The following is a 25,780-nucleotide window of genomic DNA, read 5'->3' on the forward strand; positions in this document are numbered from 1 at the left end:
TTTACGCAGGCCGCTGACGTGACTTGCTCGCTTCGCTCGCTTGGCTAGTGCGGTAGTTCAAAAGTTAACCTAACTCGCTCGTCGCTTCGCTCCTCGCTACCTATTTGAATATTTACGCCAGCCGCTGCCGCTATTCGCTCGCTTCGCTCGCTTGGCTCGTGCGGTAGTTCAAAAGTTAATAAATATTTTCTACTCCGGGAGGCTGTCGACCTTCGAGGTTGCGCGGTGCGCGGGCAGCAAGCAGCCCGCGGTGCCATCTTTTTCCGTTGCTATATTCCTTCCTAATATGGAAATTTCCATACAAAATTTTCGAAAAAAAAAATTCGCTTTTTACCAAAAATTTTTATATGCCTGGAAGCGGACCAGGTTTTGAAGCATTTTTTACTTCGGCGACCCTGACCTACCTGACACCGGTTCAGAGAGCCGTTGAATTTCGTGATGTATGGAAAATGGAAACCGAGGGTCGGAGAGAAATTCTGAGTATGCAGTTTTGTAAATCTGGCCGATTAGAGCACAGAAATCAATTTTCAGACCGATCGTAAAGTAACCGGCGCCACCATCTTGCTTTGAAAAATTGGCCATTTTTGAAAAAAAAATTTCGTCCAACTTGAAATTTCTCGATTGCCCTGGTAGCGCCCCATGTTTCTGATCATTTTTTAGTTCTACACCCCCCACCTATCTTGCGCCGTTTCGGAGAGCCGTCGAATTTCGCGTTGTATGAAACTCGGAAACCAGAAGTGAAAACTCGATTATGAGTATGCCAACTAAATATGCGGCTCGATTAAAGCCCCTTTGCCAAGTTTCAGCGCGATCGGACCAGCGATGGCCATTTTAGCATTTGTATGGCGGCGGCCATTTTTTCCGCCATTTTGAATTTTTTTCACTATCTGTGGTAATTGCTCGAGGTCTACTACACATTTAGTTTGAGCACCCCAGATGTAGCTGCTACCGTTTGCGCGGGCCGTTGACCGTCTTCACGGGCTGTGAGAAAGTTCAAGATATCGGATTTTTCTGGATATCCTGGGAGCTGGGCGAGTACGAACGTGGTGTGAGTGTGTTTCTGCGATGCGTCACCTCGTCTAAATTTACGTTTTTATGTTTGCGCCAAAAATGGAAAAATTCCAAAATCGAGCGTCCCACTACGGCTCCCTGGTAGCGTCCCAGGGTGGTGATCGTTTTTAGTTCCGGGACCCCCCACCCAACTCGCACCGTTTCCGCGGGCCGTTGGATTTTACGTTGTATGGAAGTTGGAAACTGGGGCCCGGAGCCACTCGAACGGGGCACCGATCGATTGGCCGGCTCGAACAGAGCACGTGTGCCAAATTTGAGACGTAAGGATTCATAAACGGCGATTTTGGCAAAGTACGGCGGCCATCTTGTTTTCGCGAAAATCGCCATTTTTCCACCACCCCTGGTAATCGCCACCAGTTCCGAGCATTTTTTGTTCAGACAACCCCCCCTCCAGGTATCACCGTTTTTGCGCACCTCCAGGGGTCCACTCGGTTTTCGAAGATGATCGAGATCGCTATATTTTTCCGGTGGTCACTGGGAGCACCTCTACACGATCACGTCGAAATTCCCCCAACTTTCCCCGTAGTTTCCGAGAAACCCGATGTCAGTGAGTCAGTCAGTGAGTGGTAGTGTAGCTTTATATATATATGATATCCATAAACCACGGACATATATCAAGATAGACTAAGCGAGTGTATGTACTTCCCGTGTCCAAACTACGATTATGAAACTTACTTGACGCTGGCCTACACTCAGTCCGCGCTTGCAGTTCGCCAAGGAAAGACGTGAAGCTGAATAAAGTAAAATGCCGAATTACGCCGTTATAAACTGTAGAAACTCCACAGCTGTGAGTGGCCGAGTTAGCAGAGATGTTTCCTTCCACCGGTAAGTAATTTTCTAATCAGAATATGCACTATTTATTTTAAAATCAAATAAAGAATATCTGTGGAAAACGATCGTGACAAACACGGATACCAAATCATACGAAATGATTCGGAATACATTGCGGCTTTTACTTGGCACGGTAAAGATCGCGTCGTATGATAACAAGCAATGAATAGCGTCTTCTCATTTTTCTGTTCTCATTTTTCTGTCCAATTTTGTGGTTAGTGATGTTCATTTGATGCAACAGTTCTCGATTCTAATCGATTTTATATTCGAACAGATAAATGATAATTTGAAGGAGCAATTTTTCAGAAAAAAAGGCATAGATTTTTTTTGTCATTTAATACGACTTGACCTAGAACTTTTAAGTATTTTAATACAAAGGTACTAGAAATAAATATTATGACATGGACGCCATTAGTTAAAGTGTCATCTTGGGAGTTTTTTAAGAAAACTCCTTATTGCTTAGACTATGTTTGTTTTTTCAGTTTTCCAAGTAACCCGAACATAAAAGGAAAATGGATCGATGCAACGGGACATAAAGATTGATTGATTGACAGTTTCATTACTTTCTTTCGATGGCCTCTCTAGTACGTAGTACATGGTAACTCAATGGGCATATGTAAGAAAAAGCTAAAACACATTAGTTTACTTGTTAGAATATTAAAAGGTTTATAACTTTATTTTATCATCCCTCTGTCTATGGTAATTATCATTTTTCTGTCTTGAATCGATTTAGTAATCGATTACGATTCATTTATTTGACTACCTCTTAGACATAGATCTAGTTTGATCTGATTTCTTTCGATTTACTTCGATGGGATAGGACGATACTAGAATCGCCGCGCGAGTGGCGGCCTAATCGATTTAGCGTAAAATGAAATTAACATCACTAAAAAGCGCTCGTGACGTCATAACGCGTCAAGGTCAGTACAAAAAATATGACACGCTTGGTTTTCATACAGATCGCGGTACTTGCGTTGTCTACTTATATATACATGTCTGTGCCATAAACACTTATAAAAGCTTAAGTGAATGGTATTTTTTGTAGTTAGGAAGTCCATTATATTATGTTTTTGATAATCGTTTTACTGGCTGTTATATTTTCATGAACACTAAATTAAGTTTATCAATTATGTCGGCCTCAGAGCTAATTGGCTGACACCTTGGCCGCTTTACTCATTACAACGTTAAATCTTCCGATTCAGAATAAATTTAACACTTTCTTTGCCTTTGGAATTATGAATAGTTATCTATTACTCTGAAACAGCAAAAAAGATTTCCTGACAAGGAAATAGAACTATTGAATAACTTTTCTAGTTTTCCTTATTATTTCCTACAAGAGAACGTTAAATCTGACGAATAGTTTAGATTTTTACGACATTTCATTTATTATTATTATTACTATATTATTACTTCGTTGAATCTTTGGTTTTATAAAACTTCATTTAATTACAATTTTGTTGTTATTTACATATACACGTACTTACGTATTAAGTACAGTACAATACAAAATAGCTTTCCTGTCAAGTTGGTTGCATAAGTTTTCATTGTTTCCTCTTAAGAAAATCGATAACGTTGGAAAATTACCTACAGGATAGAGATTTTATTATGGATGTCATAGACTCATTATTCGTGATTTTCTTTAAGAATGGTACATACCTAAGTAATATTTAAGCACTTCCTACTGAATAAATAATTCAAAGGAAAATGTATTTTTCTTAGAGTGGATTTTTGTAGTTTCACTTCAGGAATTTCAATTGAAAATTTTTGACGATTTTGTTATCTTTGAAACTTTGCCATGGAAGTTTCACTTCTGACACGTGTCGGCACACATGATCTTTTTATTTGGTAAATCAGCACCATTACAATAGACTAATACTTAATAGTATTTTTTCTGTTCAAACTTATTGAGATAAAACTTAAAACAATATATTTTTACACGTCTTATCATTTTAGCTTGATTAGGTATGTTCCAGAGTTACTCGATAGTCGATATTATTTAAATTTAAAAAGTAATTAGCTTATCCATTTAAAAAGACGTTAATACCGCATTTTTATATTTTCCTTTTTAAATATATATCACGTAAGTATTTTTGAAATCGTTGAAATCGGTATTATATTGTAACTGATATTGTTATTTACAAAAAAACATATATAAGGAAAGCGTATGTTACGGATTTTTTACGAGTTGAAAATTTTCAATCACGTAGGAAGTAGGAACATCCAAATTTTCGCTGTAAATGTGAAATTGAGATTAGTTTTCAGGGCCTAACAAGTAGAGAAACACCTAGCACCTATTTTGTATTAACCCATGTTTGATGTTGCGGTAGGTAAAGGTAACGGGTAAATGATTTCTGCTGGTATACTTTTTCTCTTTTCCGTTGGCCTACAAACAAAGTTTTAATGAGTATGATACTACGATCATATTTCAATTATTTTTCCATTAAAATAATATTATTTTCTGAGTAAGATAAGTAATTAAATTAAATACCTTTTTACAGTTTCTTTTACAGCTCATCTGATGATCTGCTATGTACACGTGTAAAAAGTAAAAAAATAAAATAAAATAAGTTTCATTTTCAAGAATTTGTCTGGTGCAAGTCTGCCGACTGTTACATCATTCATTATAAGACGTGAGCACATTTCACATGATCTAAATTTACTTTCATTGCTGAGAATGTTTTCAGTGTCGTATGTTAATCTTAACGTGTGCTTCAATGGAAGACGTGACATACAGACATATTCGCGAATGATGAACTTTTCACGCGCCTTGGTACTACGTTTACGGTCGTTGAATTGGCATCACATTGCGTGCCTTCGCTTATTTAAAATTGGTGTTATCATATTCAGTTTTGGAATGCATCTCGCTCCTCCGTTGAGAATGGCATTCATGATTTATTAACAACTTTCGTACGGCAGTTTTATATTGATATATGATTTTTTTTCTCTTTAATACATTCCAAAAACAATCGCTGCTTACATTTTTCTTGACGATTGTTTTTTCAATTCAATTTTTTAACATGGGATTAAAATATGTATAACAAAACTGTTGGTATTAGGGCCGGATTTTTTTTAGCTGATCAATTTAATCGTTAATTAAATAGCTATCAATCTTGTGTTTAAAACACAAAAACCTTACAACTAATTGTTTCGATTACAGTCCAATAACGTAATTTATTACTAAAATTGCGTCGTTTTATCTTCCGAGTAATTTGTAAGGTCGAAACGTAATATATTTTTTGTTCTAACAAAAAACACAATTGTTATTTAAAGCAAAGGAAATTCCAGATGTTAGTCACAACTCGCGCGTCAGTAATAAAACTAATCTCGAGGTCATTTCAATCAAATTGGGTTTTGTTGTTCTTAATAATTGAAAAGAGGTCTATGTGACCCATGATTTCTTCTTATGTTGTTATTTGATACATGTCTGTGGTTGTTATTTGTTGATACTAGCATGGAAAATAGATTACTTAGAATACATTATTGATAATCATAATTATATAGGTACCACATATATAATATAGTTATGTTAAAACTGAGCCATGTATAAAAATGTGAAATAATGTTTTAATTTCTATATTTCGAATTTGTGGTTACCATAGTGATACTATTTCAGATTAGGTTTAATGTTCAAACTTCAACTAACTAGAACATAACCATTTTTGTTTATTTTTCACTCGATCAGCTCTACGTCTACTACTATTTACATATTTTGAGGATTTCACACGTGTTTACAAAATCGATGATACAATAATAATATTCACAACAATGCGGTTTCAACCCGCACGTGACTTCTCCCAGCGATAGGGTGACCAAACAATTCGGACAAACGAAACTACATCGATTATATTCAAATTTTATTACTTACTTCGTAGGTAATTTCTAGAAACTTTTAATTTTAATTCAATTATTTAATTTTCTAAGTCTGTACGGGTGTTACAGTAAAACGGCGGCATTGTTCCGTGTCGGACAAGGCCGGCTGATGTAATAACAGCGGCGCTTGCAGCAGACACGCGGTCAACGACCTTGCATTTGTCTGCGGCCTATCGATAACTACAAAACGTGCTGTACATCACTAGTGACCCAGAAGTGCATGTGATTAACGGTACGAGCAGACATGTGACGTATGAATTAAGTATCTATTTTTAAAGCAATGCGTGCGTAGCGACGATTTAAATAAGAACGGAAAATGGTTAATTGTATAATTACAATTTTGGTTTTTTAAGTTTTTATAAGTTTTTTCTACTACTATTTTTGTCAAAACGCTATTTACTTTTACTTTCATATGATTTGGAAAGACATAAGGTTAATATTATTTTATTTTGATTTATTTAGTGTAAATTTCGAGTCATTGGTAGGCATACCAAATTGAAATTAATGTTAATTACGATTAGCTTGTAAATGTTAAGAACAAGAGGGCATACAAAGGGTAAGAGAACGAATTGAAAAAAATGACACATACCTACACACTTACACAGCAGCTGAAATAGGCAACAGTGCCAATGCCTAAGATTTTATTGTAAAATTTTAAGACAGGTGCATTCCTGCCCGAATGATAATTACTTATCAATACTCGGGAAGGTCCTATTTGTCATTTGATATAGTTTATAGCAAGTATGATCATATCTATTATCTACCTAGTATTTGAATTCGAGCCTCTGAATTTTCTTACAAACTAAAAACCAGGCAGCGTATGTAACAATATTGTCAAAACAATTTAGTAAAACGATGTACCAACGTCATTCTTTAATTATTGAATTCAAATTCATTGATCACATGAAAAGACAAATATTGCGGTAACAAGTAATACTTAACTGCTATTGTTTTTGTACAAATAAACTATTACGTATATAGAATTGAGAAATAATTGTACCACTTTGCAGCAACTGCAACGATTTCTACAATTTTTATATTACCTTCAGTTGACATTTTTTTTCTCCGTGACATGAAGAAAAAAAATCCTTATATATTTAGCTATATGAGGATATTTTTGCTCTTAGATACAGTGAAAAAGCTTTTTACTTTGCTACCAATCTTTTCTACTAATAGATAGGTACTAATTTACAGTTAAAAGTCATGGATTTGATGGAGAAGATAGGTAGGCCTGATAAAAATATTTGGTTTACGCTGATATTTGACGCCAGACCACAGAATATAATAACTAGTAGCTAGGCCAGACAGACAAAACCAAATATAATATGTAGTAAATATTAGTCATGAAGTTACCATAATCACAAACCTTCAGCATTGTCCGTCATAATAGCTATACCACCATAAAAGACTTTTTGCTACAAATTTAACACTTGGTTACCCATGTACTTAGGTATCTTTTTTTTTAATATTTACGTACATTGTATCATTCCATCTATAGTCTGGATAAATTATTTTATCATTTAAAAAGAACTAGGAGCAAGGTTGTGCAGAATATATCTAATAAAATTCACGGACAAATTAACTTGGTATTGTTTAGAAATAATTGAAAGTGTTGAACTGCTGATGAAATATATTAACCTATTACAGATACATATTCTTATAATAACGCTTTACTATTAAATATTACTGTTGAAAGTAGAGCCATTGTGATTGACTCGTTAAATTGTTAAAGGTCAAGATAAAATACCCCAATGTTGAGGACAACAGGAAATTTTCCTAATATATTAAAATGTACCTAAAAAACAAACGAAACTTGTATTTTCGTTCACCGGTGTTTATCTATTTGATTATATCAAAATGCTAATTTTCCAGACAATGAGAGTACATCTTTTGATGGCATTTAACAAACAAATAATTCTAAGAAAGAGTTCTATATCATTCAGGAGTAATATTCTATTTTGTTTTCTGCGCCCTTCTTTACCATAATTTTACTATTATAATATATTATTTAACGTATGTTTGAGAACATTATTACGAGCCACGACATAATATTAAAAGAGGCTCTACTTAAATCTTGTCTGTGTTATAAACTCGCGTGTTCGACATAAGGTCAATAGTCAATGTTTGTAAATTATATTGCGTATCATTGTCGTTACGACTCTTAGTTCAAGAGCCGTTTAATATTTACGTCGAAAGTTAATTTAAATAAAACGTAGTTACTAAATTTAAAACATTAATTAGATACAATTTGGTTTTATAGTCTGGATTAAAATGCTATTTGCATTATTGACATTGAACTTAAATTTTTGATATCTTAATGAGTACATCTTTACGTACTCTTCATATTACGAATTAAATTCGTATCGGTACTTGAAATAAAAGAAGAAATTATCAAAGGTACTTTTAATTTTTCTTCAATTGTTGTTTTTTACGAGTAGGTAAGGTCAACAAGTCCTCTCGGTTTTATCACGTTTTATGTTCACGTATTAATCACTGTATCAATGAGTGGATGATGTTGATCATGTAAGAGATTTATTAAAAGCTCTTACGTTAAAGGATCACGTTGTAACCACTCTCGTGAACGGGGCGTGTTACACTTTTTTCTCACATTTTAGTTAGGTGCATTCTGTTTCAATCTTATACACAAAGTATAATATGAATTTATCATTTTAGCGTTTAGTAATGGGATAACTACTTATATGGATATATTTAGGTTTAATTGAGAATTTTTCACGATTTCTGATCAAGTGCGCGCATTTACAATGAAATTATTAATTAACCCATCTTATAAGAAATATAAGAAAAGAAAATCCAAATTATAAAAAGATACCATCACATTCTTCATTATTTTCCCTATGAATCTTGCAAGATGAAACTGAAAATGTAGATTGAGTAGATAATTTCCAGGAAGACGAGGCCAACATTTTCCTACATGAAGAAACCGGTAAAGTTTCTGTATAGTAAATTATTTTTTTAGATCTAGGTTTTTTGCGAAGGTATAATTTTTAATGTCGCAAGTAATTAATTAAAAATGATACCTCTACGTGAATTTTATACTTAGCTAGAATACTTAGGAACATTTTGTTCGTGTTTGTATCATTGATTAAGTTTCGTTACGAGTTACGACATCATTCATGATTTGTTTTTTTTTGTCCCATAATGATATCAATTATCACGACCTGACTTAACTTCGTACCTACTTGACAGAAAAATGCGAGTATTAAACCAGTTTTATCAACATCCAATTGTTAAGTTACCTAATAGGTTAAACTGGATATTATCGTTCACAAGGTTATGATGATAAGAAGGTTAAAATATAACGAGATTATTTGACTGACGTGATTTCTGAATTACCAATGTAACGATGACGGACATGTCACATACAAAATACATATTATTAAGTAATTAGCTCTAAGTAGAGGTGTGTGTGTGGGCTTTACTAACTTTCATGGAACTAGCCTAATATATTGACTCTCGAAGGCCCCAATTTAAACGGACATGTAATTTGGAGCAAAAAATGCTTCCCCTATATGCCTATGTCTACTTAAGAAATATAATGTATCTATAGTTTGGCCATAATTCAAGTTGTTATTTGCTACAATAAAAAGTACATTTGAATTCTGAATCTACTATATTAACTTACTTACTTTAATTTTAAATTTTCATTTGTTATCTTATTTTAGCGCCATTTGATATTAAATATTATTTTTATTTGATTAGGTAAATGAGATAGAAATAGAGACAGATTTAAATTAACAAACTCTCCATTCGCTTGACACATATTAGTTTGTCGAACTGGGCTATTAGTACGTTCATAGGTTTCCCTTTTCTGTAGGAAAGTGACATTGTGACACTAAATACCGTCCACCACATGCGACCTACACAGTCGGAATTCGTGTTCATGTTCTAAACTAAAATACATTCAAGTTACAAACGCTGTATGCAATAAAATAACTTCAAACGAAAGTGTAGAGAATAAATATAGAGTTCAATGAAATTTTCCTTTTCCTCATAGAGCAAGAAAAGCATCTATTGCACTCTACTGAATCGAATCAAGCTCAATTAAGTTGTCTACCTAAGTACCTGGATTCTATAAATGACCATGTTGCACTAAAATATTCTGGTTCTTAAATAATTGCAACAAATTGATATCTCAAAACCAGTTATATATGCATAGGGGATTTTCCATGCACGGCAGACACCGACCGACCGACATATTTTAGGTTGCGGGCTGCGGCCTGTGGTCCAATGGAGCCCGCATTTAAATCTCATAAATATGCATGCACTGCTAGGTAATGAACCTAATTTTCAAATAAATTTACCATTAATAGTAGGACCATAAGTTTTGTAAATACGTATGTTTGTGATACGAATAAACTTTCATGTTTAATTTCACCGAGTCTTTTATCTATTGAATCATTCTGAATTATATCATTATTATCAATAGATATGTCATATGTCGAAACTTTAAAAGCTTTTAGTTAAGTAGCTGTTGTGTTTGTGAGTCACAAGGGAAACTTACTCGTACATGAATGTGAGATATCATTAAAAAATCATTATTATTTATTAGATAGCATTATTAGCCATTAGGGTATCTATATCAAAACAATTATTAATTATTCACCTAGTTTCTTTGAGGGTTTGCTTTTGAAACATGGTAATAAAACCTGTAAGTAGGTACTGAAATCAATACCAATATTATTGTTGTACCTAACTTATTTTAGTTCTTATCCAAGTCTTACCAAACACTACTTAAAGTTATATTTAAGTCCTATGCCTTGAGAATTGAGGAACAAAAAATAGATTTAATTTAGCAAATAAATGGAATCTATTTTTTATGCAGCTGTGAAATTTTTTTTGTGCTAGATACCTAGATAGGTACTTACCCGTAGTTACCCGTAAAACGAAGTTTTAAAATATATTTTTTCCTTGTTTTGGTAATTTTTGCGTTGATTTCCGTTAATTTCAATTGAATATTCATTCATTCTACGAAAAGTTTTGAGATTCAGTTGTGTTGTTTATTAACGTTTACCTAAATGTTGATAAACAATAATAATCTTTCCGTGGTTGATCATAATATATAAAGACTTTTCGAAGTTGCTTCCAAATACATATAGTATACCTTGCGTACAGTAACACAGAAAGTAATTTGTGAATAAATGAAGAGACATGTACATTGTTTACATACATGAAATAATTAAGTAAAATATGCTTTATGCAACATTTTAGAAATGAACCTTACTATCAGAGAGAAAGGATAATGCGATAATATACTGGAATTAAAAAAAAATCTTATCTGAAGTGTAGTTAGGTCTCCACATTATTGATTATTAAAATGTTACCGTAGGAAGTTATTACACAGATTAGATTTTCCTGCACAGGTAATAAGTTAAAGATAAAATACCCTCACTTTGTTATTACCAAAACCTGTAAATTTAAAACCAGGAATTTTTAATTAATATAAGTACCTATGCATAATTCCGATAGTAGGAAATGAAATAATAATACGAATTTCAGTCATCTTTATCATTTAATGAGTCGGTTATTTACAAAACACTCGGTGGACATCATCAACAATAGCTTTTACTTGTACCACTGCGCAGGCGTTGTTGACTTTAGCTACATAACCGATTTCAAAAGCCGCTTAAGCTATTTACACACTCACCAAAATTGCCACTCGGCATAGTAATTACGCGCATCCGTGTGTAAACGGCTTAAGAATAAACAATACTTTGAGCCAATACTGAAATAAAATACGCAAACAAACACAAATCCCGTTGAGCGAATCTTGCTTAGCAAGCGCCGATCGCTTTTACATTGCAGTACATTGCTTCACAAAATGAACATGATTTATCCTTATATTAGGAAATAAAATAAATATAATATTGTAATAATGATGAGGCAATGTAAAATTGAAACAAATGAAGCAATGTACTGCGTTTTGTATACTTGTCCTGATGGCGTAATGATAAAAACCACGTGAGTAAAATGATTTATACAATTTAAAACATTTGATAACGCAAGACTTTTTAAGCCGGCTATATTCGTTTCATTCGACAACACATTTCAATACAATTTCATACACATAATATGTAATACAATAGAGTACATTTCCGTTTCAACGCCTAAATATTTTAAATTCATTCTTAAAAACATAATAACACTTTTGGTTTTTACATAAAGCTATAACAACAGTTAACGTTAATAACTCTCGGGATATTTACGAATACATTTTATACAATTTATTCTAATACTTACAAACATAATTATTACATAATCCGTTATAACACATTAAAATACAGGCTGTTATAAAAGAAAATATTAACATTCATAGCATCTTTATCACATACTCCTACCTAATTACACTTAAAGCTAAATTATGTACTTCCGACATAATACATGACAAAAAAATATATTTTCTCTGCGTAAAATTATGTACACGTGCTACAGGGCCTCGGCCATTTTCGGTTAAGCACTGATTTTTGGTTTTAAGGACAATTGACTGCGTTGCATCACACAAATCTAGACAATAACTTACCACAATATTTACATAATTGTTCATAGCAATGGCACACGATAAAAACTTCGAAAAATTAGGATAGCAAGCTTGTATTAAGTTGAACTAACGATTGTGTGGACATTGTTGTTTATTTGTGTAGATTATGTGGCGCATCATGAAAAATAATAATAGCATACAATTTTTCAATAATATATAAGTATAATGCATTTCTTAATCGAGGCTAAGATACGAATGTAAGTAATCAAGATGAATTGATGAATATCCTAGAAAAATAATTAAATAAATAAAAATAACACATCTCACCCACTCAAAAAAATTGTATTAAAAATGAACTTGAACAAATTATTGTTCAATTTCAAATACTATATCAAGTTTAAGGTTAAAACTTAAATCAGAATACGACAAAATTTACATAACATATACAAAAAAGGAATAAAAAAATATAAAGCCACTAATTGAATAAAACATTCTAGTCATGTGACAATAAGGTTTTCGATACGTGATTTATGTCTATAATAAAATGAATTTTATTTCACTCAGCCAGCGGCCTAGTTTTATACCAAATTGGTATCATAAAAGTGTACTTTGTATTTCATTTATTATTACCTTGAAAATATTTGAAATGGTCTATATTTAGGGCCGTTATTATTGTAAGTATCAGAGCATGTATGATCAGAATGGTAAGACTATTATTCATCATTAATAATTTATAATTATTTTAAACATTCCAACGAGTTTTTATTCCAAATATCATACATAAGTAACTTTTTTTAATATTATTTGGCGAAATTCAGAAACGTTATTAAAAAGGGTTATTATCATTCAAACACTAGAGAATAAAGCACCCTGTTGATACTATTTGAGTCATGTGTCTTCCATGTGAAGCTCACACTAGTAGAAAATAGAAGCATGGATTAAAACAGTTATGTTTTTATGAAGTCGAAACCGTTTACATATTATGATGAGTTTTATTAAGTAAATTATTATGAAAGTTAAGCAATCTGCTAAAGAGCGTTAAATTTGCTATAGATATAATATCATAAATGTATCATAATACATATATTACATAAATAAAAGCAAATGCGTCGAAAATAAGCTGTTTGTACATAGCCTTCATTTCCAAAGATTTTATTCGTATTTTAATCCGTTTTATTTCATCCAAAAACCATTACAAAATGACTCTTTTATTTTATGAATGTGCAATATTTTACGTGTATTTACAAATTTCTATCACCTGCACACTGAATTCTAAGACCACAAGAACTGAATAGTCGTTTAGACTTTCTCTAAGTACTAGTTATAAGTACTAACATTATTGCTTATTTTAAGTTTGGTTAAGTTTATGTATATTTTAGCGTGTGATTTTTTTAATATGTTTTACAACACTATCTAGTGTGCGATTATTTCTTAGTTTAGGATTTTTGTCTATGGCACACTGAAAAGCTTTTTTATTTGTTACTAGCAACACTACAGTCAGACGGCAAATAAACCATAAACAATTTACTAATATCTCATTGTAATTTGAGCATCTCTATTTTATTATTCTTACATATATAAATAGAAGTATCGTAAATTATTTAAATAACACATAATAGAATAGAACTTTTAACAAAATATAAAATTCAAAAAATTTTATTCAATTTTATGATAAAATTAAATATTTATATGTCCATTATTGATTTTTAAAATTTTTGGTTTTCCACAAAATAATATAATTGGTTTAAAAGTGGTTATATGAGTATGTACAATACATGTATGTACAATGTACAAATTTCAACCTCTTCTTATATGGTAAAATATTTTTATGTGAGTAATAATAAATATTCTTATATATTTTTTATTGTAATTCATTTAAATTTATTTGAACAATGGTTATGATAAGAGTAAGTTTGAAGTTATTTTAGTAATTGGTATTAATTATAGCGTTTCTAGAAAAAACGATATAATTAATATTTTACTAATAAACTTATACCAACTGGTGCATTATTTGAGATTGTCAACTTCATCAAATTATTAGCTTTATTATATATTATCTGTAACTATCAAAGAAGCTTAAAAAATGTCAATACCTATCTACATACAAAATACACAATTATTAGTAAAATCTACCTTCATATACGCTCATTATCCATCAATTCCCTGGATTCATATTATTATACAGTTATTTTAAAATGTCGTCAAGAAAAGTTTATTTATATTGACTGATCTTATATTTTAATAGTGCTGAATTTCATTGTTAACATTGAATTTCATTAAATACCTTGGCCGTTGTTATAAAAATTTGACATTGAGTTTAATTATTTGTTTCTTTTATTTTTGAATTATGATTTAAGAATGAAAGATACAAAATTGTAAAAAAGTATATAAGTAAGCGGCCTTGATATCACTGTTAAGACTGGGGGTAATTTAAATCTCATATACTTATTTCGATAGAATTTTTATCGTACGTTTACATTTTATATGACGTTTTATTTTGTAAATCGATACCTAAATTAAGTTTTTTAACGAGTACATTTAAGGCTTACTTGAAAAATGCAAGGCAAATTGCTACCTATATACCAAGTTTTGGTGAACCGAATTTTTACTTAAATCGATCATAAGAGGAATAATGCAGCCGTAAATTCTTTTGCGTATAACACTGTTGTTCCTTTTCTACACTGTACTCGCCACCTAATTTATTCCTTCCCCGTTTTCATTGACAATATTAAACCTTATTTATTTTTTAGAATATATTTTATTTGAACTCGTTTTCAATTTCTACGCAAATACTTTCTTCCAAAAGGAAGTTGACTGTAGGAGTACATTCCACAAATACTCCTACAATCGACTTCCTTTTCTCTCACATTGACGTCCTATTAACAACTAGACTCACAATCCCAAATGAAGCAAAACTCTGCCGCGTCTCTTAGGCAGAGTTTTCTAATGAGCGATACAATCGACATTGAACATTCTTGCCACGAAATAAGGTATCAATTGCAATGAATGTTTTATATAACACCACTCTGACATTTTGACGATCTTTTAATAGACGATTGTGAGTCTAGTAATTGTTTATTAATGTCCAGCCGTAACATTTTACTGTCTACAACCTCTATAAAACTTTTCCCCACTCCTTATAGCGTAAATAATACTCTCCTATTTTTCAAAATAGATTTTTTTCCCAACTTTTTTATTTGAAGTGAAACTTCTTTATCGGGGTATAAATTTAGTGTAACATTTTTTCGTTACGCGTGACATTTTTCCGTTACGCGCCATCTTGTTCTTATCCCTACCACGTGTTATTCGACGTATTTCTGTAAAGTAATATAGTAAATTATTTTTTGAAAAATAAGGTCATAAAGAAGTTTCACTTCTTACTAGTACACGCACACTTTTTTTTTAATTCCTTACAATCCACGGTAAGGCCAGAGCTTTGTTTCGTGTGATAGTGGGAGGAGCTCGAGTTAGCCCTCCCATAGTGATCAACTTCCCTTAACCATGCGACTGATCACAGCTTGATCTATACGTTATATTAACTACACACTTTAAAACCACTTTTCACACTCCCCCCTGTGAAAATATAGTGTGTCGTAACACTACATTTTCCCCTACAAAACACTTTCCCTAGTTAACCCCGTTTGTTCCGGTGAGGGCGGGTCAGAGGGTGAGGGTGCAGTGCGAGTGATAGCGGGTGGAGCTCGAGCCAACCCTCCCATAGTGATGGGAGTGTCGTCTGGATCCTCATCCTCTTCTAGATCTTCGTCGATCGGTGTGAGCACGTCTAGCGGTTGTGGTGCTTCTTCCGGTTTACTATAAATACACAGTATAAAAAGGTAAAACGTACGATATTAGTATTATTGTATACTTAAAATTATCGCTAAACAGTTAATACAACAAATTTTTCAAACCTTACATAATAGTAAAATTTAAAAGTTAACATTGTATAAACTTATATGCTAATTATTAACTTATTACTAATAGTTAAAACAGCTTACACATTTATTTGTGTTGTATTGTAACATTACTAGAATTTTAATTGTCAATTAACTATAGATTCTTCACATTTAAACCAAACAAATAATAAAATTAATAATAAATAAATATTTCAGGACAATTTTCACACACGGCACGATCTGATCCCATACTAAGCTTTCGCTTGTGTTATGGAAACCAGATGGCTGATAAACATACATATATAATTTTAAATATATACTTATATAGATAATTAACACCCAGACACAGAGCAAACATCTATGTTCATCACACAAATATTTGCCCCGGGTGGGAATCGAACCTACGACCTCTGGCTTGGAAGGCAAAGTATCACTAAACTCACCGGCGGAACATAGGAGCAGCGAATGACGTCAGAGTAGACGCCAAAAAGAACGCAGCCGCCATAAAGAAGGAAGCATCATAGTTCTTAGTAGCGTCATACACTGCGCCCGCAAGTGGGGAGCCAACAATGGCGGCCGCACCACGGAACAGGATGAGTAAACCAAACGCGTTGGTTAATTTGTCTAGACCGAGTAAGTCGACTAGGATAATCGAGGTTAGAGATATGTAGCCAGCTGGAAAAAGTAATGTTTTTATAAAATGGATATCTATACTCATATTATAAATGCGAAAGTAACTCTGTCTGTCTGTCTGTTACTCAATCACGTCTTAACTACTGAACCAATTTGCATGAAATTTGGTATAGAGATATTTTGATACCCGAGAAAGGACATAGGCTACTTTTTACCCCGGGAAATAGGATAGGTTTTATCCCGGAAATCCCACGGGAACGGGCAATATGCGGGTTTTTCTTTGACTGCGCGGGCGAAACTGCGGGTGGAAAGCTAGTATGACATATAAGATAGTAATAGACATTCTACTCCGTCACGCAATGGAATGAAATAGAAGCCGAGACTATATTAGTGTTATTTGTACGATGGGTGCATTGAAGTACGGTATTGAACTAGACTCACATACACATAAAAAATTGGACTTTGAACATTAGTGGAAATAAGCTCTTAATGAATATTTTATACAAAGTCGTCAGTGATTGTGTCGAAAAATTTCCTGTAGGATTTTTCAAACGAGATAGTATAATTATCTTTATATGCATACATTATTCGACCATATGTTACAAAAAGGTTACAAATCATGAATTTCTTCAATTTTTAAGAACTTAATAGTTTTACTTATAAAAATATTACTTACAGATAGCGAGTCCAAAAGCTATGGCAACCACTACATAGGCCGCATATGTTGTGCAGAACGGAATCACAGCTACTGATATCTAAAATAAGAAAAAAATACTTAAAACATTATACTCTTGTTATACATTATTTATTGAATTATAAAGCAATAGAGAACTGTGAAACTAATCTTTATTTGATTGAATTTGATTTTCAGAAATCTTGATGCAAAAATAATGCAGACTTCATTAGTGTTAGTAATTACTCAAATTAGTAACCAAGGTACTGATAAAAGCTATTTTGGTACACCAGAAAGAATTCTACATAAGAGCAGAAAATGTAAATTAGGGAATAAAAATATTTCAAAATTTTTAAAATGCCACTAAAGTCTAAATTTAAAAAGATACTGACCGTAGCAATAACAAGGCATATATTATTGAGCAAAAGCGAATCCATCCAAGGGAAGTCGGCGACCCAACCGCACATAATACGACCAAATGTGTTCGTTATACCGATAATCGATAGTAAGAACGATGCTTTTGATTCTTCCACTTTCTGAAAATTAATAAAGTGATATAGCGTATGTTGTTATATAAATAGGAATAAAAAAATGTTTAAGTGTTGAAATAGATAAAAGAGGTTTAAATGTGTCTTTGGAATCCACATTCATATAGTTTTAAATCGAAATGTAATTTTGATTTAACACACACACATGTGTTAAATGTTAACTACCCACATATATTGCTCATACTTACTACTAACTTATTTATTACCTATCTAGGTGGCTATCTAATAAAGCAATAGACACTTATCCGAATCCCAATTTTCCTATTTTTATATTCCATCCTTTCTTTTTTGTTTTTAAATTTATTATGAACTAGCTTTCCAGCCACAGCTTCGCTCGCACAGTCAAAGAAAAACCTGCATAGTTCCCGTTCCCGTGGGATTTCCGGGATAAAACCTATCCCATTTCCCGGGATAAAACCTATCCCATTTCCCGGGGTAAAAAGTAGCCTATGTCCTTTCTCGGGTATCAAAATATCTCCATACCAAATTTCATGCAAATTGGTTCAGTAGTTAAGGCGTGATTGAGTAACAGACAGACAGAGTTACTTTCGCATTTATAATATTAGTATGAATTTCTATTCAACTTACATTCATAACAGCAGCGTCCACGATATACACGAAGGGTACATATAACCCGGCCATTCCGAACACGTTGGACACTCCGATAAGCATGAAGGCCGGATCGCGTAACAGGCTCACGTCAAGCATTGAAGATAATGCGGACTTGAATGATGCGGGCAGACTTAGGCAAGGGCAGAGATCGTATTCTGGAAAAAATTGGTTGTCTGTAAAGTCGGTTTACTGACGATAGTTGAACGTGACAACGTCCGATTGTGCTTCTTTGTCGCTCGTTCCGCGCTCTCGCTTGCACTTCAAGCCTTACATGGAACGCCTCAGAGCGAGGTAACGCCGCATGAGTCATGTTTTTTCATGCGTGCAGCCGGCTCCATCGAATTATAAGACGTTGTCACGTCAAAAAAGCATATTAATTCTGTCTTCAATTAAAAAGAATTTTTATTGAAGTACAATCAGAAGCTGTTAACTCAGGCCGTTAATAATATAGAGTATATTTACGTACCTATTTCCTTTTGTTAAGTGGCGATTAGTGTTCGTAGTTATTAAAAGGTTAGTATCGAATTAAAATTTACTTTTCATCCGGTTAGCAAAGGTAAATTTTCATTGGAATGCGTTTAGGTTTTTTTAAGCTTATATTATGAAGTAATTAAAGAGTAAAAGGTTTTATTGTATGGCACTAATGGTTTTAAAATTAATTTAACGTGATAAATCGATCCTTACGTTCTTGTCTTTCCAAATCGCCAGTTTGTCTACTCTGTGGCAGGCTCAATACGGAATTCCTGTATCCTTGCAAAGATTTCTGGCTCTGATATTGAGGTAGGTTCAAAACGGAACCAGAGTAGAAGATATCTTTCCTTGACATCGGTCGGACCATTCTAGAAGGTTCTTTCGGCGCGGCAACTGATAGCTTCGAGTTGTATACTCCGCTTTCTGTGTCCTGGAAAATAGATTTATCGTTAACTAGCTTTCCACCCGCAGCTTCGCCCGAGCAGTCAAAGAAAAACCCGCATAGTTCCCGTTCCCGTGGGATTTCTGGGATAAAACCTATCCTATTTCCCGGGATAAAAAGGAGCCTATGTCCTTTCTCGGGTATCAAAATATCTCTATACCAAATTTCATGCAAATTGGTTCAGTAGTTTAGGCGTGATTGAGTAACAGACAGACAGACAGAGTTACTTTCGCATTTATAATATTAGTATGGATATTTAATTAAATATTGTTTATTTATACCATCAAATAAGTATTCTGTAACAAAATGAATTCTAATATTTATTTAAGGTTTTGAGTGTCATTTAATTAGAGTCAATCAACCTTATTCACTTGTGAGATATTACACACACATAAGGACCTAAATTTGTATTTAATAGCATATTTGATTAATTAATTCAAGTTTTTCACAATAAATTCAATAAATAAATTCAGTCAAATGTTGTAAAAAGCTTTAAGGTGATTGCAACGATCTGTTCCCAGCCAATATCCCGCTAGATGGCGCTGAATTCTACATTTCTAGTTTATTTGAGTTTTTGCGTAATTGGAATAGTCATCAAACCTAGGAATAGTCATGGCGGTTACTGAATATTATATTTTATTGAAATATGTTATATCATTGCCTTAAAATCCACCCAATTCGGTAAAATTATGCGTTTTAACATCTGTCATTGCATACAGGGTCGTTTACACACACAGACGTATACAAAAATGATAAAGATTTAACTCTAGATGGCGTGAATGTAAAGCGCGTCACACACGGTGAAGATACTACCTATAATATTTTATCTAATCTAGTAATATTTTATATTACAGTATCTTAAGGTATCCGGTATCAGCGTTCTGACCATCATTTTTCTTTTTTCGCTGTAGAACCGCCATCCTGTTACAAATGACCCACAAAGGAGAATGACCACGGGTGGTATCGGTAAAATTTTAGTTGTGCCACGTATTCGTTATATTGTTAATTCCTATTTGTATTTATAATGATCATATGTATCAATATTAAGTCTTAATTAAACCGGATAAATTGAAATAATAGTAAAAGTAAAAGTTTTTCTTTTGAAACATGTATGAACTTTCGCATTAGTAGGAAGTAGGATTGTTATAAAAATAAAAGTTATATTTGTTGGCGTAAACTATTTTATTGTAATTTTGGGAAATAAATAATGTCAAAATTGATTACCTACAATAAAACGCAGTTTTATTTTATTACCTACATTACACTATTGTTTTTTTTTTATCAAAACATGTATTTGAAGTAGCAAATATGATATCATGCTGATCCAAGCATTTTCACTCAAAACTAATATCACTAATGATTTGTAAAAGTAAATTATTTCAAAATACATTTCATAACCAACAAGTAAGAATAATTATTCATACAACAACAAATCAAAAACACTATTTACTATGGAAAAAAAACCAGGAAGGTGAAAAACATATTTACGATTTCGATGCACTCGACTTTTAGTAAAATAATAGGTAAAAATATTATTATGGTTTTGATCACAGACATATCTGTGGTTTTGATTTTAGCTACTAGTATCAGAAAGCTGCGTGTTCAATGCACGTCGGGGTCCCACAACTGTGGAGGAAGGAAGGTAGAATACCTCCATCGAATAAGTGAAGTTTCTCGACATACTCGATTTGCCGGCCGGCCTCAATGAAGATTGTCCGAAAGTTGTATATGTGCTCTGTAACGAAAAAATTTCGCTAGCGCGATTCAGAGTGAGGTGTCGTACAATATACCTAATGAAGTTTTTCATCTTTTTATTTTACTGCAAATACAAAATAAAAATTAAACAATGGTAATGTAAATTCTAAACAAACTACTACCAAAATACAATTAGAACAAAAATCATTTGACTTGTTTATTTCACCCAGAGGCCAGAGGCGGCTCGTGACAAAATTGTATAGGTGTTCACTTGAAATAAAACAACGAAAATACAATAGCGTTCGGGATGATTTATTACAAAAAAATGAGCACCACATTTTATAAATGTCTATAACACTAAAAATTACAAAGTACAGGCTATTTCAAAACGAATTCAATGACTAGGTATCAATAATTAGTAAATCACCGAATTTGCATTCGCGAGCGTAGGTATCCATAGTGTTTGTCACTGACGGTCACTGACCTCTATAACTTATAGTTATAGAGGTCAGTGGTGTTTGTTGTGTAAACATGTATGTATTTGAGTAGTTAGTAGCATATTATATTCTGAATTTCTGATCCATGCCTATTCACTCAAAACTAATAACACTAATGATTTGTAACAGTAAATTATTTCAATAGGTAGGTATTTGAACATTTCCCAACAAGACGTAAGAATAATTATTCGTAGGTATACAAGATACAATAACAAATCTAATACACTATTTATTATTTTATTATTTACTAGCGGTCCGCCCCGGCTTCGCCCGTGGTACATGTTTACGTTTTCTCTCCATAAGAAGTAATAGCTAGAGAGCTAGCGCAAAGCTACCTGTATGTATTTGACCAGACCTGGATTTTTGTGTGTTGATTCCCCTATACCTACTATACATGAGATGAGGAGTCACTAAGCCCAGAGTGGTGGACGGGGCGCGCGCTTAGGTAAGACAGGTGCAAATTTTTGGCGAACTTTGAAACCATTTGACCACGTCTGCCATTTTGATATTTGAAAATAGATTATTATTACTATCGGAAAATAACAATGGCAGACCATTATCACGCGGATAACATTCTGGCAGACACTTATGAAAGTGCTGAAAAAAATACAATTTTGAAAGTATTTGACCAGATCTGCCATTCATATATTTTATTTATTAGGGTCTTAAAACTTATTTTCGAAACGGCAGACATTTTCATTGCGTACAGACTTCAGCAGACAACAAAACTTTACAGACTTCAGCAGTCAACAAGACTTAGCTTCTACATGGTCAGATGTATATATGTATTACGTTCCCTGACCTTACATCAATGATTTACTTTATTAATGTTTTTATGGTCATTTACATTTAATTTTGAAAACTATGGAATAAAATTTATAAATTTGATGATACAAAACTAAATATACATTTGTAAAGAATCTCAAATATAAAGTTGTATTGCAAATAACAAATCATCATTTAAATATTTAGTTTATTTCTTTATTTAAGAAACAATTAACAATTACAAAACAACATAAAAAAACACGCATGCATTTATTGAAATGTTCATTCATCATCACTATCGTATGGCGTTGTGTGACTCGTCTTCATAATCCATTGAATCGGATTCTGTAAAAGTAAAACGTAAATTATATAATAAAAGAAATGAGTCATTATAAACTTACCTAGTAAGGCAATGCCTTTGATGTCGCACGATGCCGCCGCGCCGCCAGTGTAGGTACTTCTGCTGCTACATGAAAATATGCTAGGGTTGCAACAAATGGGAAATAAAACAATTGTGATTATTACTATTATGATGTAATCATTTATTCATATTATGTACATTCAAAACAATTGCTATTATTAAATCTGATGTAATTATTTTTTCATAAATATATAATTATTATTAATTACATAATATATTGCACTGTGAAATATTTACGTATCACTTTATTTTTGATGTTCTTAATTGTCTTTTATAAAATTTAAGTGACGCATTCGCATTGGGATCAACAATCCGATAAGAAAAGAATGGAGACAACATATACATAGCTTTGATTTCAATTCTACAGATACAAAATATACAATCTATCTAAAATGATACAACGGATGTTTCCTGCGTTTTCTCGTCAAAATACCGAAACAACGTAATTATTGTATAGTAGTTGGGCGTGAAAGTAAAAAAACAAATGAAAAGTGTTTTCCATATGATTATTTATTAAATTTACGCGATTAAGAATAATTTCAACGATACAATTTAGTAACCGAGAATTCAGAGGATTAAAGAAAATACCTGCCTGATCATTTTATCAAACTCTAAAAGAATTATGGTTATTTCGCATCACTCGGTTTATTAGTTTGGTAATAATTATTAAAGGTAGTTACAACCCTAGCCATTGAGTCGAACGGTAGGCAACACAATATCGACTTTGTGCGGGTACATATGGTACATTTCTTCTTGCTGTGAAGCGTAATTATTATTATTAGATTTTTTAGGCTATTTTGAATCAGCTGTTCTAATTTAATTCTAGAAATTTATTAAAACGTGATTTTTTTAAAAGTATATTATGAGTTTATAAATACCTCAACCAATAGTTATTGTGTCCTATCCTCATTTCTTTATATCTTCGTAGTTAACTAAAGTGTTAAATTTACATAACCTCAACAACAACATTTACACTGCCACTGCACTAAAACTAAACTAACTAGCTCTCTAGCTATAAGAACCATCCTCGTACTTCAAGGGATATAATAAAAAAAGAATTATCGAAATCGGTTCAGCCGTTCTCGAGTTATGCGCTTACCAACACATTTTGCGATTCATTTTTATATATAAGACTAGCGGTCCGCCCCGGCTTCGCCCGTGGTACATGTTTACGTTTTCTCTACATAAGAACCATCCTCGTACTTCAAGGAATATAATAAAAAAAGAATTATCGAAATCGGTTCAGCCGTTCTCGAGTTATGCGCTTACCAACACATTTTGCGATTCATTTATATATATATACTAGCGGTCCGCCCCGGCTTCGCCCGTGGTACATAATATTTACGTTTTCTCTACATAAAAACCATCCTCGTACTTCAAGGAATATAATAAAAAAAGAATGATCGAAATCGGTTCAGCCGTTCTCGAGTTATGCGCTTACCAACACATTTTGCGATTCATTTTTATATATAAGATAAGATTATGTGAAAATAACCAGGAAGGTGAAAAACATATTTACGAAAACATAGTAACATAATATGGCTGTCGCTACAATAATTATATTTCAATTTTATCTTTTTATACCTAGTAGAACTGGCCGACGAATAAAAAAAATCGTATTAGAATAAATACAATAAATTACGGAACAAAAAAAGGATTGTAACTGAATTAGGTATGTTTGTTTCTGGGCGCACCGTTTTCGACGACGCGTTGCGTTGCGACGCGCGACGTAAGCGTATAGGTATAGGTACCTACTTTGCTAAAACAAACTAATAAAATTGTGTGTCTGTCTGAAAATTCGGAAAAGCATATTTTGCAAGTTTGTAATTACTTTGATAGTTTACCGATTTATAATAATTGTAATTGTAATTGTATAATATATAATTTGCAATGTGGTGAAATTTCATAAAAATCACGGGCCAATTTTTTGTTTTGAATCCCACCGAAAATATAATTGCGTTATTAGAATAATTAATTACTATACCTACCCACGATCAATTATTACAATATAGTCTCAAATGCATACTAGAGAAATATTGCAATTTGATTCAATTAAAATGCATAGCATACAAAAATAAATTCACAACACAAGAAATTCCGCGCGCAAATCATAGCGCGTGTCAATGCAATCAAGAATGTTTTATATCAAGCCGACGCGGACGACGACGCGACGCCGAACAAAAGTACCTACGACGGACGACCACGCTTCGAGTTGCCAAACAACATGAGTAATAAATTGTTTACAAAAAAAACAAGTTTTCCATTTTTCTGTATGAGTAGACAGAACTTCAAAACGCCACCTGCTACGGTTTATATTATGAACGATTGTTATAAAAATAAAAGTTATATTTGTTGGTGTAAACAATTTTATTGATCAATAATTTTGGAATTTAAAATTGTCAACATTGATTACAATAAAACGCAGTTTTATTTTATTACACTATTGTTTTTTTTATCAAAACATGTATTTGAAGTACCATATAATATTATGCTGATCCAAGCATTTTCACTCAAAACTTATATCACTAATGATTTGAAAGTAAATTATTTCAATATACATTTCATAACCAACATGTAAGAATAATTATTATTATTCCTACCTACAACAACAAACCTAAAACACTATTTACTATGGGAAAATAACCAGGAAGGTGAAAAACATATTATTATTTACGATTTCGACGCACTCGACTTTTAGTAAAATATAGTAGGGAAACATAATATTATGGTTTTGATTTTTGCTACTAGTATAAGAAAACTGCGTGTTCAAACTACTTGTTTGTCTGTCTGAAAATTCGGAAGTACTTTGGTAGTTTACCGATTTATAATAATATTGTATATATCGTTGTTTAAAAAATA

General features: G+C 32.6%; 1 protein-coding gene across 2 annotated transcripts in view; it reads right to left on the reverse strand.

Moving 5' to 3' along the window:
* Positions 1-11,283: 11,283 nt before the first annotated feature.
* The window catches only part of LOC149902771 (monocarboxylate transporter 14), a 49,603-nt gene continuing 35,106 nt past the window's right edge, over positions 11,284-25,780 (reverse strand). For both annotated transcript variants that reach the window (XM_090109517.1, XM_090109516.1), the window contains exons 9-14: positions 19,315-19,531; positions 18,607-18,785; positions 17,863-18,006; positions 17,474-17,552; positions 16,608-16,839; positions 11,284-16,081 (exon numbers count right to left, since the gene is read on the reverse strand). In XM_090109517.1, the coding sequence (XP_089965643.1) occupies positions 15,880-16,081; positions 16,608-16,839; positions 17,474-17,552; positions 17,863-18,006; positions 18,607-18,785; positions 19,315-19,531 (1,053 nt within the window). In that variant the 3' untranslated portion in view covers positions 11,284-15,879. The remainder of the gene's footprint in view (positions 16,082-16,607; positions 16,840-17,473; positions 17,553-17,862; positions 18,007-18,606; positions 18,786-19,314; positions 19,532-25,780) is intronic.

Source organism: Colias eurytheme, chromosome 14, assembly GCF_061535395.1.
Source record: "Colias eurytheme isolate Ceu_HAF_F1 chromosome 14, ilColEury1 Martin Lab GWU primary, whole genome shotgun sequence".
Taxonomy (NCBI): Eukaryota; Metazoa; Arthropoda; class Insecta; order Lepidoptera; family Pieridae; genus Colias; species Colias eurytheme.